The following is a 13,176-nucleotide window of genomic DNA, read 5'->3' on the forward strand; positions in this document are numbered from 1 at the left end:
GCACAACCACAATGATTTCATGTTTCTGTCCGTACCGCAATATTAGATTAAGCTAGCTAGACAAAGAAAGGCCAACATGAATATCTATATATATATAAAGGCTCATACTTCTCATTGCCTTATTATTGAATTCATTAGTTAAAACGTTTGGAACATATAAATATAAGCTCGTTTGGACCTATGGGTAACTAACTAGCTACCAGTTATATACCTCTTTTCTTTGCTCGTCTATTATGGCAAAGGTATGCCCTGGTGGAGCTCCTCAAGTTCCTACTTGAGCTCAAAGAGAGAAGTCACATATACCATTTGGATGAAATCACTTGTATGCAATACAAATGGTTGCACCGTCTATGATTCCTATGGTGAGATTGTTTATCGAGTTGATAATTATGACAAAAAGCGCAGTAATGAAGTTCTTCTCATGAATCTCCAAGGAAAGCTTCTTTATACAATTCGTAAAAAGGTATATCTATGCGCACTTCATGTAGTTCAATTCGCTCATAATAATAAATAAATTCGTTGCTCTTTTTAGGATCTAGAAATTGCAATATATGAGATTTTCTTGAATAGTGGACATTGATGGAGGAATTGTTGCAGAGGTGAGTCTAAGCTTCTCTTTGTTTTTTTTTCTTAAATACATAAGAAGATTTAACACTAGCATATATCCTTTATTTGCAGGCAAGGAAGAAACTATCATCGTCTGGGATAGTTCTGGGGGAAGATGTATTATCTTTGGAGATGAAGAATCATATGGACCACTCCCTTATAATGGCTATTGTAACTGCCTATATATGGATTAATTTGTCGCAAAATGTGTTAGCGTGAGTTAAGAGCTGGATCAGCTGTGTTGGAAGAGCTGGTAAAGCATGAGCATGTTACTCATGGTGGTGTTAAAAGCTAGGTTTAATCATTATGATTAGTGCTAACAGCAGTGCAATATTTCTCTAATCTTTCCTATAAATAGATAGCTTAGCCTTGTATCAATTCACTCAATATCAATACAAATCTCAATATTCAACTTGGTATCAGAGCCGTTTTTCTTTTTCTGGGTTTTTTAGTCGGGAAGTGGACTTACCTCCATCGTTGGCATTTTTTTTCTTCTGCCGTTTGGCATAGGTGCTTTGCCAGACGCCCGGATAAGCGCAGCAACAACCTGCCTCATCTGCCAATTTTTTCCCTCCTGCAACCCGAACCCGAAACTCCACTTTCGGCTGACCTTGTCCACTTTTGGCACTCCCTTACGACGTCGCATCTGCCCTCCGACGTCGCCACTGCCCTCCGACGCCGCTTCCAATCACCCGGATCGGCCCCGACGCTGCGTCCAGTCCCGTCGACTTCCACACCGACCGACGCCCTGCTCCCTCGGCGACGACGTGCTGCTCCGATCGGTGTCCCCCTTTCTTCTGCACACAACAATTTTCAGAAAAGGACCGAACAAAAAAGGGGAGTCTTTTCTCATCACCAAAGCCAACTGACGTCTTTCATTTTACATTAAGTCGACCCGACTCGTTTCTGCACTCGACCCGACCCGACCCGACCCGGCACATTTTTCTATTGTCTTGGTTGTCAGTGCAAGTTCACCGCCAGTGCCAGTACACCCGAGGCAGGTTCATATCAGTATTTTTTTTTTTCGCTGCATAATTGCTGATTTGTGATTTGATTTGATTTGCAATGACTTCTGGAGACGAATGAGAGAGTTCTCCGGTCCATGATGTTCAGAAATTTGAAGTCTCTGTCAAGAATTTTGAAAGTGGTTCCTTTGGGGGAGCCAAACTCAATGGGACCAATTTCCGTAAATGGAAAAGAATCATAACAGCCCATCTCTGAGGAATGCACAAGATAGGGCATGTAACCGGAGTAACTAAGGCTCCCAATATAGATAATGTTGTTGCCTACACTAAGTGGGACGATGATGATGGTCTTATAATGTTTGTCTTGTTCAAAGCTATGAATGAGGAGATAGTTGACCTGGTGGCGGAATGTGATACCGCGCATGAAATATGGAAGACATTAGAAGTCTTATATACTAATGACTCTGATTTTATACAGGTTCATGAGTTAATGTGCACAGCTTTGGCGATGCACCAAGAGGGGCAACCGGTGGCACAATATTTCACCAAGCTGAAAAATATATGGGCTGAGATTGATGTGAAACGTCCTTGCATGATCAAGAATCTGGAGGATATTGTTTGGTACCAAAAAGAGAAGGAGCTTGAGCGAGTTCACCATTTCCTGAAAATGTCTTGATGTTAAACATAACAGTGCGAAAAGTGAGCTGCTCAGAAAGACAGAACCCCCTAGCCTAATCACAGCTTTCACATTTATCTGTAAGGATGAGTCTCAGCAAGAGAGTCTTCATAAGACACAAGTTGAAGTTTCTAGCCTTACTGTTCAGGCTAGATCTCCAGCACATTCCCTTCAGCAAGCAACTTCAGCTCCACTTCATAAGCAAGGACCACCACCAGGCTTCAGGAATCTGCCCCGCCCTCCTTGCTCTTAATGCCATGATACAAACCATGCTCGTGCAACATGTTGGAAGTTGTATCCACACCTTCGGCCCCAAAGGCCTAATTATCGTCCTAAGGCGAAAGCAACTATTCAACTGGTCTAAGAACCAGATATTTATGGGGTGATTGGACATGATCATCATACACGGGAGGAGCAACACCCACATCATCAATAGCTAGTCGTGGTAAGATTGGTATGGCTTTACAAATTTCTCACTTTGTTGGTTTTGATACATGGATTATTGATTCTGGTGCGTCCGATTATATGACTTATGACAAATCTTATTTTACTATATTATCTCCTCCACCAGTACCATATGTTACTAATGCTAATGGTGAGGCCTTCCCCGTATTAGGGAAATGGTCAGTTCGTATTACTCCCACAATAGAGCTTCACAATGTGTTATATGTACCTCTTTTATCTCATCATTTGATATCTGTCCCACAATTGAACATTGAAGCTAAGTGCTCTATGACATTTTTTCCCATGTATGTGATATTTCAGGATCTTCTCACCGGAGAGTTAATTGGTCGGGGGTATCTATGGGGCAGGTTGTTTCATCTGGATCAGACATATGCGAGGGAGAAACCAGGGGCACAGTCTCGGATCGCTTTACTCTCCACTTCTGATAAGCTAAGTGAAGTTTGGTTATGGCATCGTCGCTTGGGGCATCCATCTTTTAGTGTTATGAAAAAATCTATGCATTCTTTGTTTATTGGTGTGGATGAGTCAGTTTTTCGTTGTGAAACATGTGTTTTGGGCAAGAGTCATCAGTCTACTTATTCCCCTAGTACTTCTAATAAAAGTATTCTTCCTTTTGAATTAATTAATTCTGATGTTTGGGGACCCTCCAAAGAGTCTATTTGTCAGGAATGCGGTATTATGTGTCATTTATTGATGATTGCACACGTCTTTTATGGATTGTTCTTTTGAAAACCAAAAATGAGGTTTTTCCAGCCTTTCAAGCCTTCTATACCACTGTCCAAACACAATATAATGCCACAATTAAAATTCTTCGCTCTGATAATGGGGGGGGGAATATGTGAATCGTGTCTTTTAGGAGTTCTTTAACGCACACTACATTATTCATCAAACAACGTGTCCTTACACACCTGAGCATAATGGAGTTTTCGAAAGAAAAAATCGTCATTTACTTGATATGGCTCGGTGTATTCTCTTTAGTGCTCATATGCCTAAATACCTTTGGGGTGATGTTGTCATAACTTCTGCTAACCTTATTAATCGTCTTCCATCTCGTGTCCTTGAGGGCAAAGCTCCATATGAGGTGCTTGCATCCCATGCCTCCTTACCCTTGTTTCATAATCTCCCCGCCCGTGTTTTCGGTTGTGTTGCTTTTGTCCATCTTCAAAAACATCAAAGGTCTAAGTTAGATGCCCGAGCAGTTAAATGTGTATTTGTTGGATATGGAGGACATCGGAAATGGTACCGGTGCTATCATCCACCTACCAAGAAGTATTATGTCACTATGGATGTTACTTTCTTTGAGGACATGAGCTATTTTACCTCTTCGGATACTGCTCTTCAGGGGGAGAATTCATATTTTGAAGAGCTGTATCATGGAGAGGGGGAGACAAGTGAGCCAGTAGATATAGTGACAGGTTTAGTTGAGATTACCAATGTGTCAGCTACACAGCCACCACCGGATGATTCCGGTGTAGTCACTCAAGAGATTCAGGTACCGGACGGCACAACTGCCCCTCATGCCTCCCCTATTGTTGTTTATACCCCTGACCAACGTTCCCCTGGTACAGAAGATCACTCACCTGAGGTTAGTCATTCTATTGGGGCTAATACTAGTGAAGCTAATAATAGACAATATATCCTGCCAAATAGGTCTACTCAGGGTCAGCCAACAAAAAATATGAACCTACCCTTCAAGCTAAAGCTAAGTATCATGTGGCAAATTTTATGTCTACCAAAATATTGTCTAAGTCATATGAATCATTTATGAATTAAATTTTTACTGTATCAATACCTAACAAAGTGCAAAATGCATTGGGAGATACAAAATGGATGAAAGCGATGGAGGAAGAGATGGAAGCATTACAGAAGAACAACACTTGGGAGCTTGTACCTCCACCACATGGCAAGAAGGTCGTGGGATGTCTTTGGGTGTTTACAGTGAAGCATAATCCAGATGGATCAGTGAACCGATATAAAGCACGCCTAGTAGCAAAAGGGTTCACCCAAACATATGGCATAGACTATGATGAGACATTTGCACCGGTTGCAAAGATAAGTACTATTCGGGTATTGCTCTCTTTTGCTGCTACTTTAAACTGGCCACTTAGACAGTTTGATGTTAAAAATACATTCCTTCATGGAGAACTTACAGAGGAAGTGTATATGGATCTTCCCCCTGGATATGTGGCAGCTTCTCCAGATAACTTTGTATGCATATTGAGAAAGTCTTTGTATGGTCTTAAACAGTCTCCTCGTGCTTGGTTTGGAAGATTTTCACAATTCATGAGGAAAATTGGCTACATGCAGAGTAATTCAGACCACACATTATTTCTTAAACACCAACAAGGGAAGGTAACTGCCCTAATCATATATGTTAACGATATGGTAGTTACTGGTAATGATATTATTGAGGTGGAGAGATTACAAAAGCAGCTAGCCACAGAGTTTGAGATGAAAGACCTAGGTACACTCAAGTACTTCTTGGGCATTGAGGTATCCCGGGGAAGTGATGGTATCTATCTGTGTCAAATGAAGTACATCTTTGATTTACTAATGGAGACAAGTATGTTAGATTGCACTCCAATTGATACTTTTATTGAGCACAACCATCGGTTAGCAGAGTACCCAGATCAAGTGGCCACTGACAAAACTCGTTATCAGAGACTAGTTGGACGCCTGATTTATTTGTTACATACCAAGCCAGATGTTGCATATGCAGTAAGTGTAGTGAGTCAGTTCGTGCATAATCCGAGTGTGGATCACATGGATGCTGTTGTGAGGATTTTGAGGTACTTGAAGTCAGATCCAGGGAGAGGAATAATGTTTTATAATCACAACGATATCCTTGAGATTTGTGGCTTCACAGATGCAGACTGGGCTGGAAATATTACGGATCGGAGGTCCACATCAAGGTACTTTACCTTTGTTGGAGGTAATCTTGTTACGTGAAGGAGTAAGAAACAAAATGTGGTAGCTCGATCTAATGCTGAAGCAGAATACAGAGGTATGGCTGAAGGAGTGTGCGAGTTGTTATGGCTTAAGAATTTGCTACAAGATTTGAGTGTTAAGCCTAAGTGTACTATACAGTTGTACTGTGACAACAAGGTAGCTATTGATATTTCACGGAATCATGTGCAGCATGATCGTACAAAACATGAAGAGGTTGATTGTCACTTTATAAAGGAGAAGCTAGACGCTAATATCATTTGTTTTCCGTTTGTTCCTACAGAAGAGCAACTTGCGGATATACTCACAAAATGAGTGTCTAAGAATGTCTTTTATGACTCACTTAGCAAGTTGAACATGATTGATATGTATGCGCCAACTTGAGGGAGAGTGTTAGCGTGAGTTAAGAGCTGGAACAGCTGTGTTGGAAGAGCTGGTAAAGCATGAGCATGTTACTCATGGTGGTGTTAACATCTAGGTTTAATAATTAGGATTAGTGCTAACAGCATTGCAATATTCTTCAATCTTTCCGATAAATAGATAGTTTAGCCTTGTATTATTCACTCAATATCAATACAAATCTCAATATTCAACTAAATGTAACTAGCTCTATCCATGTTATGTCGTTTCTGTTCCTCTTTGCAAATGCTAGCTATATATGTGTGAGATTATCATCTTTCACATCCTTGCTTAATTAACTTATGTATCTAATATTCACACATGCAACTCAAACAGTATTATGATTAAATAGAAATTTGTGTAAAACACGAGAAAAACAGATACAATTATATGCATCTGTAATCTGTTCTCTTTCTTAGCTCCTAGTGAGCTACATAATCCTAACACAGGGGTGTGATATTGCTATGAGAAAATGAAGAAATAAGCTAATATACAGTCTACTGGCGGATCCTCTTCATAACAAGGGATGCCAATCACACAAAAAAAAAACTAGTAATATACATATATTTTTTAAGTAGAAGCATTCCCTATACACACTCAACTTTTTCACACGCGCACAAAATAACTATTAACCAAATTCTATTTTATCTTCGTTTTCTTCTCCGACCTCAAAGACCGGTTCTAATTCCTAAACCAAATCCCTAAATTAGATTGACTATTCCACTTGGGGTCTTGGGCCTTAGCTCCACGCTCCACTACAATACCACCGTCATTTGTCGACGATTCAAGTGTAGTTGCGTGGCGCTAATGAGCATGCTCCCTAGATCAAATTGAGGATTTTTGGCTTCTATTTCTTTGTTTGGCAATCTCAAGTGAATGAAGTGATGAAATTGGAGTTTGGGTTTAGTTTTACGTCATTAAATTATTTTAGTTCTTCTGATTTTGAGTTTGGATTGAGTTGATTTTTATTTGCTACTTTCTAGAAGAGTCAAGGAAGAGAACATAAAAGAAACAAGTTTTTTGTCCATCCAATCCATCGGTTCAAGCTTTATTCATTTAATTAACATAATTAAGTGTTTGTTGATGTATGAATTGATTGAATAGAATTATTGATTCCCGAATTGTTTTGTGACTTTTGTGTTCTACTATTATATATAATTGTTTAATTATATATGTGCATTTATCAATTTTGGTAGCTATGTTGTAATGTCACATTGTTAGTATATATAAGTATTATATTTTAATAATTATAGGTTATTAGATTAAGATCATATAATATCATAACTTCAACCCAAATAGAGTGTTCAAAAAAAATTATTTCATGATTTTCAAGCATCGTCGAGATTCTCACTATTTTCTTATTGTTCGGTTTAGAAATTAAAACTTCAAGCATCCCTAAGGTGACTATCCAGGATCCGCCACTACTAATATAGATCAAACTAAAGAAAATTCATACAAGTATAAGATTCTCGTTAACACTTCCAGAAAATTTGGATGGGTCATTTCATTTGGAACAATTTGTTTCTGCATGATGTGCTTAGGCGCCCATCTCCAACCTGAAATGATAAATTTAGCCCTAAGTTATATTTTAAGATTTGAGATTGTTATTATATGTTTTAAGTTTTGTATTAAATTCTTATTCTAAGTAAATAAGTTATTTTCTTTATTAAGAAATTAGTTCCGATATTTTATTATAAAATTAATTGTATTAATCATCAAAATTAAAATTTATAATAATCAATAAAATTAAAATTAATTGTACTAATTATTAAAATTAAAGTTAATTGTATTAATCATCAAATTTTAAATTAATTATAATTAAAATTAGATGTAGTTGATAATGAGAATTAGATGTGAGAGACCTACTGAATAAACAAATGAAATCAAAACTCACTCAAATGACTAAAAGGCTTTTAGCCCTTAACAATTTCTTTTAGCCCTTAACTTAAGGGGGTTGGAGATTGAGAGTTCTAAATGAGAGTATTTTAGCCCTTAACTTGGGTGGGTTAGAGATGACCTTAATTAATTAGATACACACCAAAAAGCAGATGTTTGAGGTTGGAAAATAAATCGCGCCTAATTGTCCAAATACAGCTAAACATACTCATAGCCTACGTTTTAGTATTAGCACTCTGCAATAATACTCCTCTAACTCCTATCTTTCTGTACTATTTTTGTTAATTAGAATCAAATCTCAACACTCTCTCCCCTATTTTTCTTTTTTCCTTCCATCTAACATTGCACACATCTGTCGTATCTTTTTCTTGGTAATCTACCTTTATCATATGTATCTTCGTGCATGAATAGTATCTTGGGGCAGAAGATATTCGTTGTAGTAAAATCGATATAACAATTTAAACTTCTCTCATGTATGATCAATAGTCCCTTGAAACACGTGGTTTAGATATAGTTATCACTCAAACCCGTTCCTTGGTTGAGTTGGGTAGTAAGACTGCTATGTATATGTAACATTAACATTGCTTAATTTGGATATTTAACACAGCATAAAATGTAAAATTAGCATCTTTAGAGGTGATAATTTTAGAAGCAAGTCGGAAGTCTGCGGGCTTTCAAGGTGGACAATTTTTGGTACTCTCATCACGTGATAATTTTATTTGGAAGACCCAAATGTTAGTTGAGCACATATCGGCCGCAGGTGGTTCATAATATTTCTGAGTTGGTGGCACTGCTAGAATTGTGTTAAATAGCTCTCTCCGTAAAAGATGCGAAGTGATCACTTGTGTACATAATTAAGGATTGTTGCGATAATAATGAAAGACGAGTATATCACATATCTCAAGGGGCAAAAGAAGCTGGCTAGCCGGAATACGTACTTTCCTTTTCCATTCCACCCTTTTCGACCTAAAAGGGTAAACCACACGTACACACCCATTACAATAATCCTGATAACCGTCATTTTCTTGGGTCATCCCTTGTACTCTCTAATGCATCGATTTTAAGCTAAAAGCCATCATTTTCTTCTCATCATTTCTTCTCAATAGTGTTATGTACATAGGCAAAAAATGATTCGTTGATGACCGCTTCTACACCGTCCATGTTATTAAAACTGAGTAGAATAATCATCATCACAAAAGTCCAGAGATAAGAACCTATTAGATTAAAGAGCATGCATCTAGCTACTTTTTTTTTGTTAGAAAAGATCATGCATCTAGCTAGAGATAAGAACTTACTAGTTTTATTGGAGATCTTCGACCAAACTACAAAAGTCGTATATAATCTTTTCAAATCTCAATATTATATAACCTAGATTATCGGCTACAAAAGACAATAAATAAATATATGCATAATCCGCTAGCCGTTTATGAATCTTTTATAATTTTTTTAACTCCCTATATAAAATTTCTTTTTTAATCTTAGCTCTTGTGAGTCATATAAGGTCATCTCTAACTCATGAGCTATTGTGCCACAAACGATGGACTAGTGTGTCACAACCCTTTTAGGTTATTTTTAGCACACTAGTCCATATGGTCTTATCTCAAAAATATTTTTTTATTATTGTTTTGATGAATTTTATAAATATATAACAACATTATTTAGTGAATATATATATATATTATTATTTGAAAAAAAAACTGTATTTTCTTTATTGAAATAATATACCACAACATTAGACTCGAACTAAACTTGTATTTTTTTAATGTAATCACTCTTTAAATATACACCAACACAACCGATATAAAACTAATAATTTTTAATGAACCAACAAACAATAATCACTTATTAAAACCAATAATTTAGAAAAATTATTATATATAGCCGGAATATAGTCTATGTGGCGTATCGTTTAATGTTATTGATCTATTTTTACTGTGTTTGTTTCTGATTGGTTACTCATATTTAAGTAATTTTTCTCTTTCACTGCGTGCATGTTTATCACACTATGAAGTAATATGATTGACTGGGTACACCACATAACAATGTCACATGATGTTCCAGGTATACATAATAATTACTCTTATAATTTATGTAACTTAAATATTAAATTTCATGTATTTTGAATTTTTATGAAATAAAATTTCAAATTTTAAGTTTTCATAATACATTTATTAAATTTATCATTTATAAGATAAATTATTATATATACACGCCACATATCCCATGTGGCGTACTTTCTTAATATTATTTGTCCATTTTTTTACTGTGATTGTTTCTTATTGGTTCTTATATGTAAATAAACTTTTGTCGTTTTCATCGTGTGCATGTTAATTATACCATGGTGTAATATGATTGGCTGGGTACACCACATGGTAGTGCCACGTGGTGTGGCAGACACACATAATAATTATTATATTCATAAAAATAAAGTTGTAATTAAATAATAATATAGAAATTAAAAGATACATAAACCATTAAAAATTATTACACGATTATATTGTAACACACTTGGATTAAAAAAAATTGATGTCAAATTAATAAATAATACCGATTTAATGTGTCACACAGTATGACGACTATGAGGAGCTACAAATAGTGAGTTAAGAGATAGCCTAACACTCCAGCTAAGAGCCTAGAAGTCAAAAACTGTCGAAGCTTGACATCAGTAGTTCAAATAATAAACTCTGGCCACCTGTGCTGTATTAATACTCGAAGTTTTTGGATGAGTAAACGAAACTAATTTTAAACCCTATATCTAATTAATCGCAGATCCCAAATTCAGAGAGTATATATATCAGCAACTTGATTGATGTAATATCGATCACACCAAAATTTAGTTTCTCTTCCATAAGCCAAAAGGTACTTCTCTACCTAGCTAGGATAGCTCAACCAAATGGCCAAAGTTCATCCAATTCTAGCAGTACCCAGTATTGGAAATGCTTCTGCAAGTATCTCTCCATTAACTGGACCATACATGACCTCGAAGAGAGAAACATTCACTATATGGATGAAGTCCCTTGTGATGCAAGGACATGGATGTACAGCATACGACGAAAATGGTGAGATCGTGTATCGTGTTGAAAACTACGACAACAAGCACAGCGATGAAGTTTATCTCATGGATCTTCGCGGGAAAGTTCTGTTTACTATATGTCAGCAGAAAATGTGCGTTTTCAGATCAAATTGGGAGGCTTACGAGTCCAATGAGTCTGACACGCCATTTTTTCGAGTGAGGAAGACCAGAATTTTCGGTGGATGCTCTTCTTATAAGGTCACCATGCCATCTGATGATGGAAACCATTACACTTTAGAAGCTGGTGGAAAATCAACAATCAGAATAAGTGATGGCAGTGGAGAAGTTTTAGCCGAGGCGAAGCGAAAGCAATCGTCTTCAGGAGTAGAACTAGGAGATGATGTGCTGAGTCTGGTGGTGGAGCCTCATGTGGATCACTCCTTTATCATGGCTCTTGTTACTGTTTATGGCTTAATCAAGCGTCAAATATGAATCTCAGAGCTAGCTCAGATGCGAAGTTTTGTATATGTCTCTAGGCTAGCTCTAGCAAATTGGCAGAGTAAAGTAAATATCATTTTGCTCTCAGAGAGAAGCAGTGATGCTTCTCAGAGAGGGTTTTGCTTTTTGTTTTTCTGTAAGGAATCAATTTTGCCCATAATTACTGACTTGTGATCATTGTGGATTGTGGATATTGAGAAGACATTACTGAAATATTGAATATAGTACAGTTACTTCGATAAATTTCAATATTGATCATTTCCTCTTCCTGATTTCAATATTTTACATTCTTTCAGTTTTGATCATGAAATGTCATATATTTAAGAAACAAAAAAGACTTTTTCTGAGAACAAAATTAAGTCGAAGTTGCTGAAAGCCTGAAAGTAGTGTCGAAATAGTGGAAATAAGCAAAAGAAGCTAAATTTACTCTATTGAAGACTCCTATTGAAAATCGTCCAATTTTGTTTAGCGGTAATTTGTAACATATATATACCGTAGTGTTTACGAACAGTTTACCGAATACAAAGTTACTATTATATGCAACAGTACGTATGCGTATCAATGTAATGATAAAGTTTTTTTTTTTCCGTGGGATCAAAATATCTGCTCAAGCTATTAAATATCTCCTTGTATGTATAATATCTTCCTACAAACAATGTGGCTCGCGCAAGTAAAGTCATAGAAACTGAGAGATCGATCGAACCAAAGACTCAGCATCGACCGTAACTTTACTCAAAATTAGCTAGATTAAAGAACATCACGAGATTTCCGTTATGATAAATTGGTTTAAAAATCTAAGAACTAAGGTATCTCATGCTGCATGCACCAAGTATATATTAAGCTTAATTAAGAAGAACAACCCAATATGATATATCCAAATTTGTTCAACTAATTATTTTTAGCTTAATGTATCTTCTACAATACCAAAGTAGTTTGTTCATCCAATACTTGCTGATGAATGAGATACAATACAATATCAAATTAGTTTGTTCTTCTTCATTATTAAGATTGGATGTACAATTAAACTAATTAATTTCTCTGAACGATATCAGTAATGCAAGGGTTTGTGTCTCGTTGATTACCTACATTTCCTAGAAGGAATCCCTTCTTAGAATCTTAAATCAAATGAAAGCCGACCTTAGTTATTGCCATGACCAAGTCAACTTCCCAACAAAGGTAAGTTATAAGATCGATCCTGATCGAAACCAAGCTCCGCAACGCTAATTACGTAGCTATCAGCTTAGGTCATCTCGTATCAACAAATTTTGATATACTACCGTAGTATCATGTGGCAATGTCTAATGGTCCTCATTACCTGTTATAATTTGATACGTGGATTTCTTACACAAAAATTATAATTTAACATATTTTTATTATTTATGAAATGACATTCATGAATATTGATGATTTTGAACTAGAATTTCGAATTTAAGGTTTAGAGTGTAGGATTTAGGGTTTTACACTGAGATCCATCACCATTACTCCAATAATGATTAGGATCATAACCACTCCATCAAGACTTTGAGTAATTATTTTGTGTATCCGCTACACTATGTGACAATGTCATGTGGTGTACCTAGCCAATCATATTACGACATGGTATAATTAACATACACGTGGTGAAAATGACAAAAAATTATTTACATATAAAAATCAATCAGAAACAATCACAATAAAAAATAGACCAATAATATTATGAGGTACATCACGTG

The 13,176-nt window shown here is 36.2% G+C and overlaps 2 protein-coding genes across 2 annotated transcripts; both read left to right on the plus strand.

Moving 5' to 3' along the window:
• Positions 1-233: 233 nt before the first annotated feature.
• LOC126795427 (protein LURP-one-related 4-like) lies at positions 234-820 on the plus strand. The gene is given in 5 exon segments (XM_050522267.1): positions 234-267; positions 270-463; positions 540-599; positions 679-786; positions 788-820. Coding segments are annotated over 5 exon segments (429 nt in total).
• A 9,981-nt stretch (positions 821-10,801) lies between these two features.
• LOC126795175 (protein LURP-one-related 11-like) lies at positions 10,802-11,624 on the plus strand. Its single transcript, XM_050522015.1, has one exon. The coding sequence runs from the start codon at positions 10,847-10,849 to the stop codon at positions 11,456-11,458; it is 612 nt and encodes a 203-aa protein (XP_050377972.1). The 5' UTR covers positions 10,802-10,846; the 3' UTR covers positions 11,459-11,624.
• Positions 11,625-13,176: the final 1,552 nt, after the last annotated feature.

This window comes from Argentina anserina, chromosome 5 (assembly GCF_933775445.1).
Source record: "Argentina anserina chromosome 5, drPotAnse1.1, whole genome shotgun sequence".
NCBI lineage: Eukaryota > Viridiplantae > Streptophyta > Magnoliopsida > Rosales > Rosaceae > Argentina > Argentina anserina.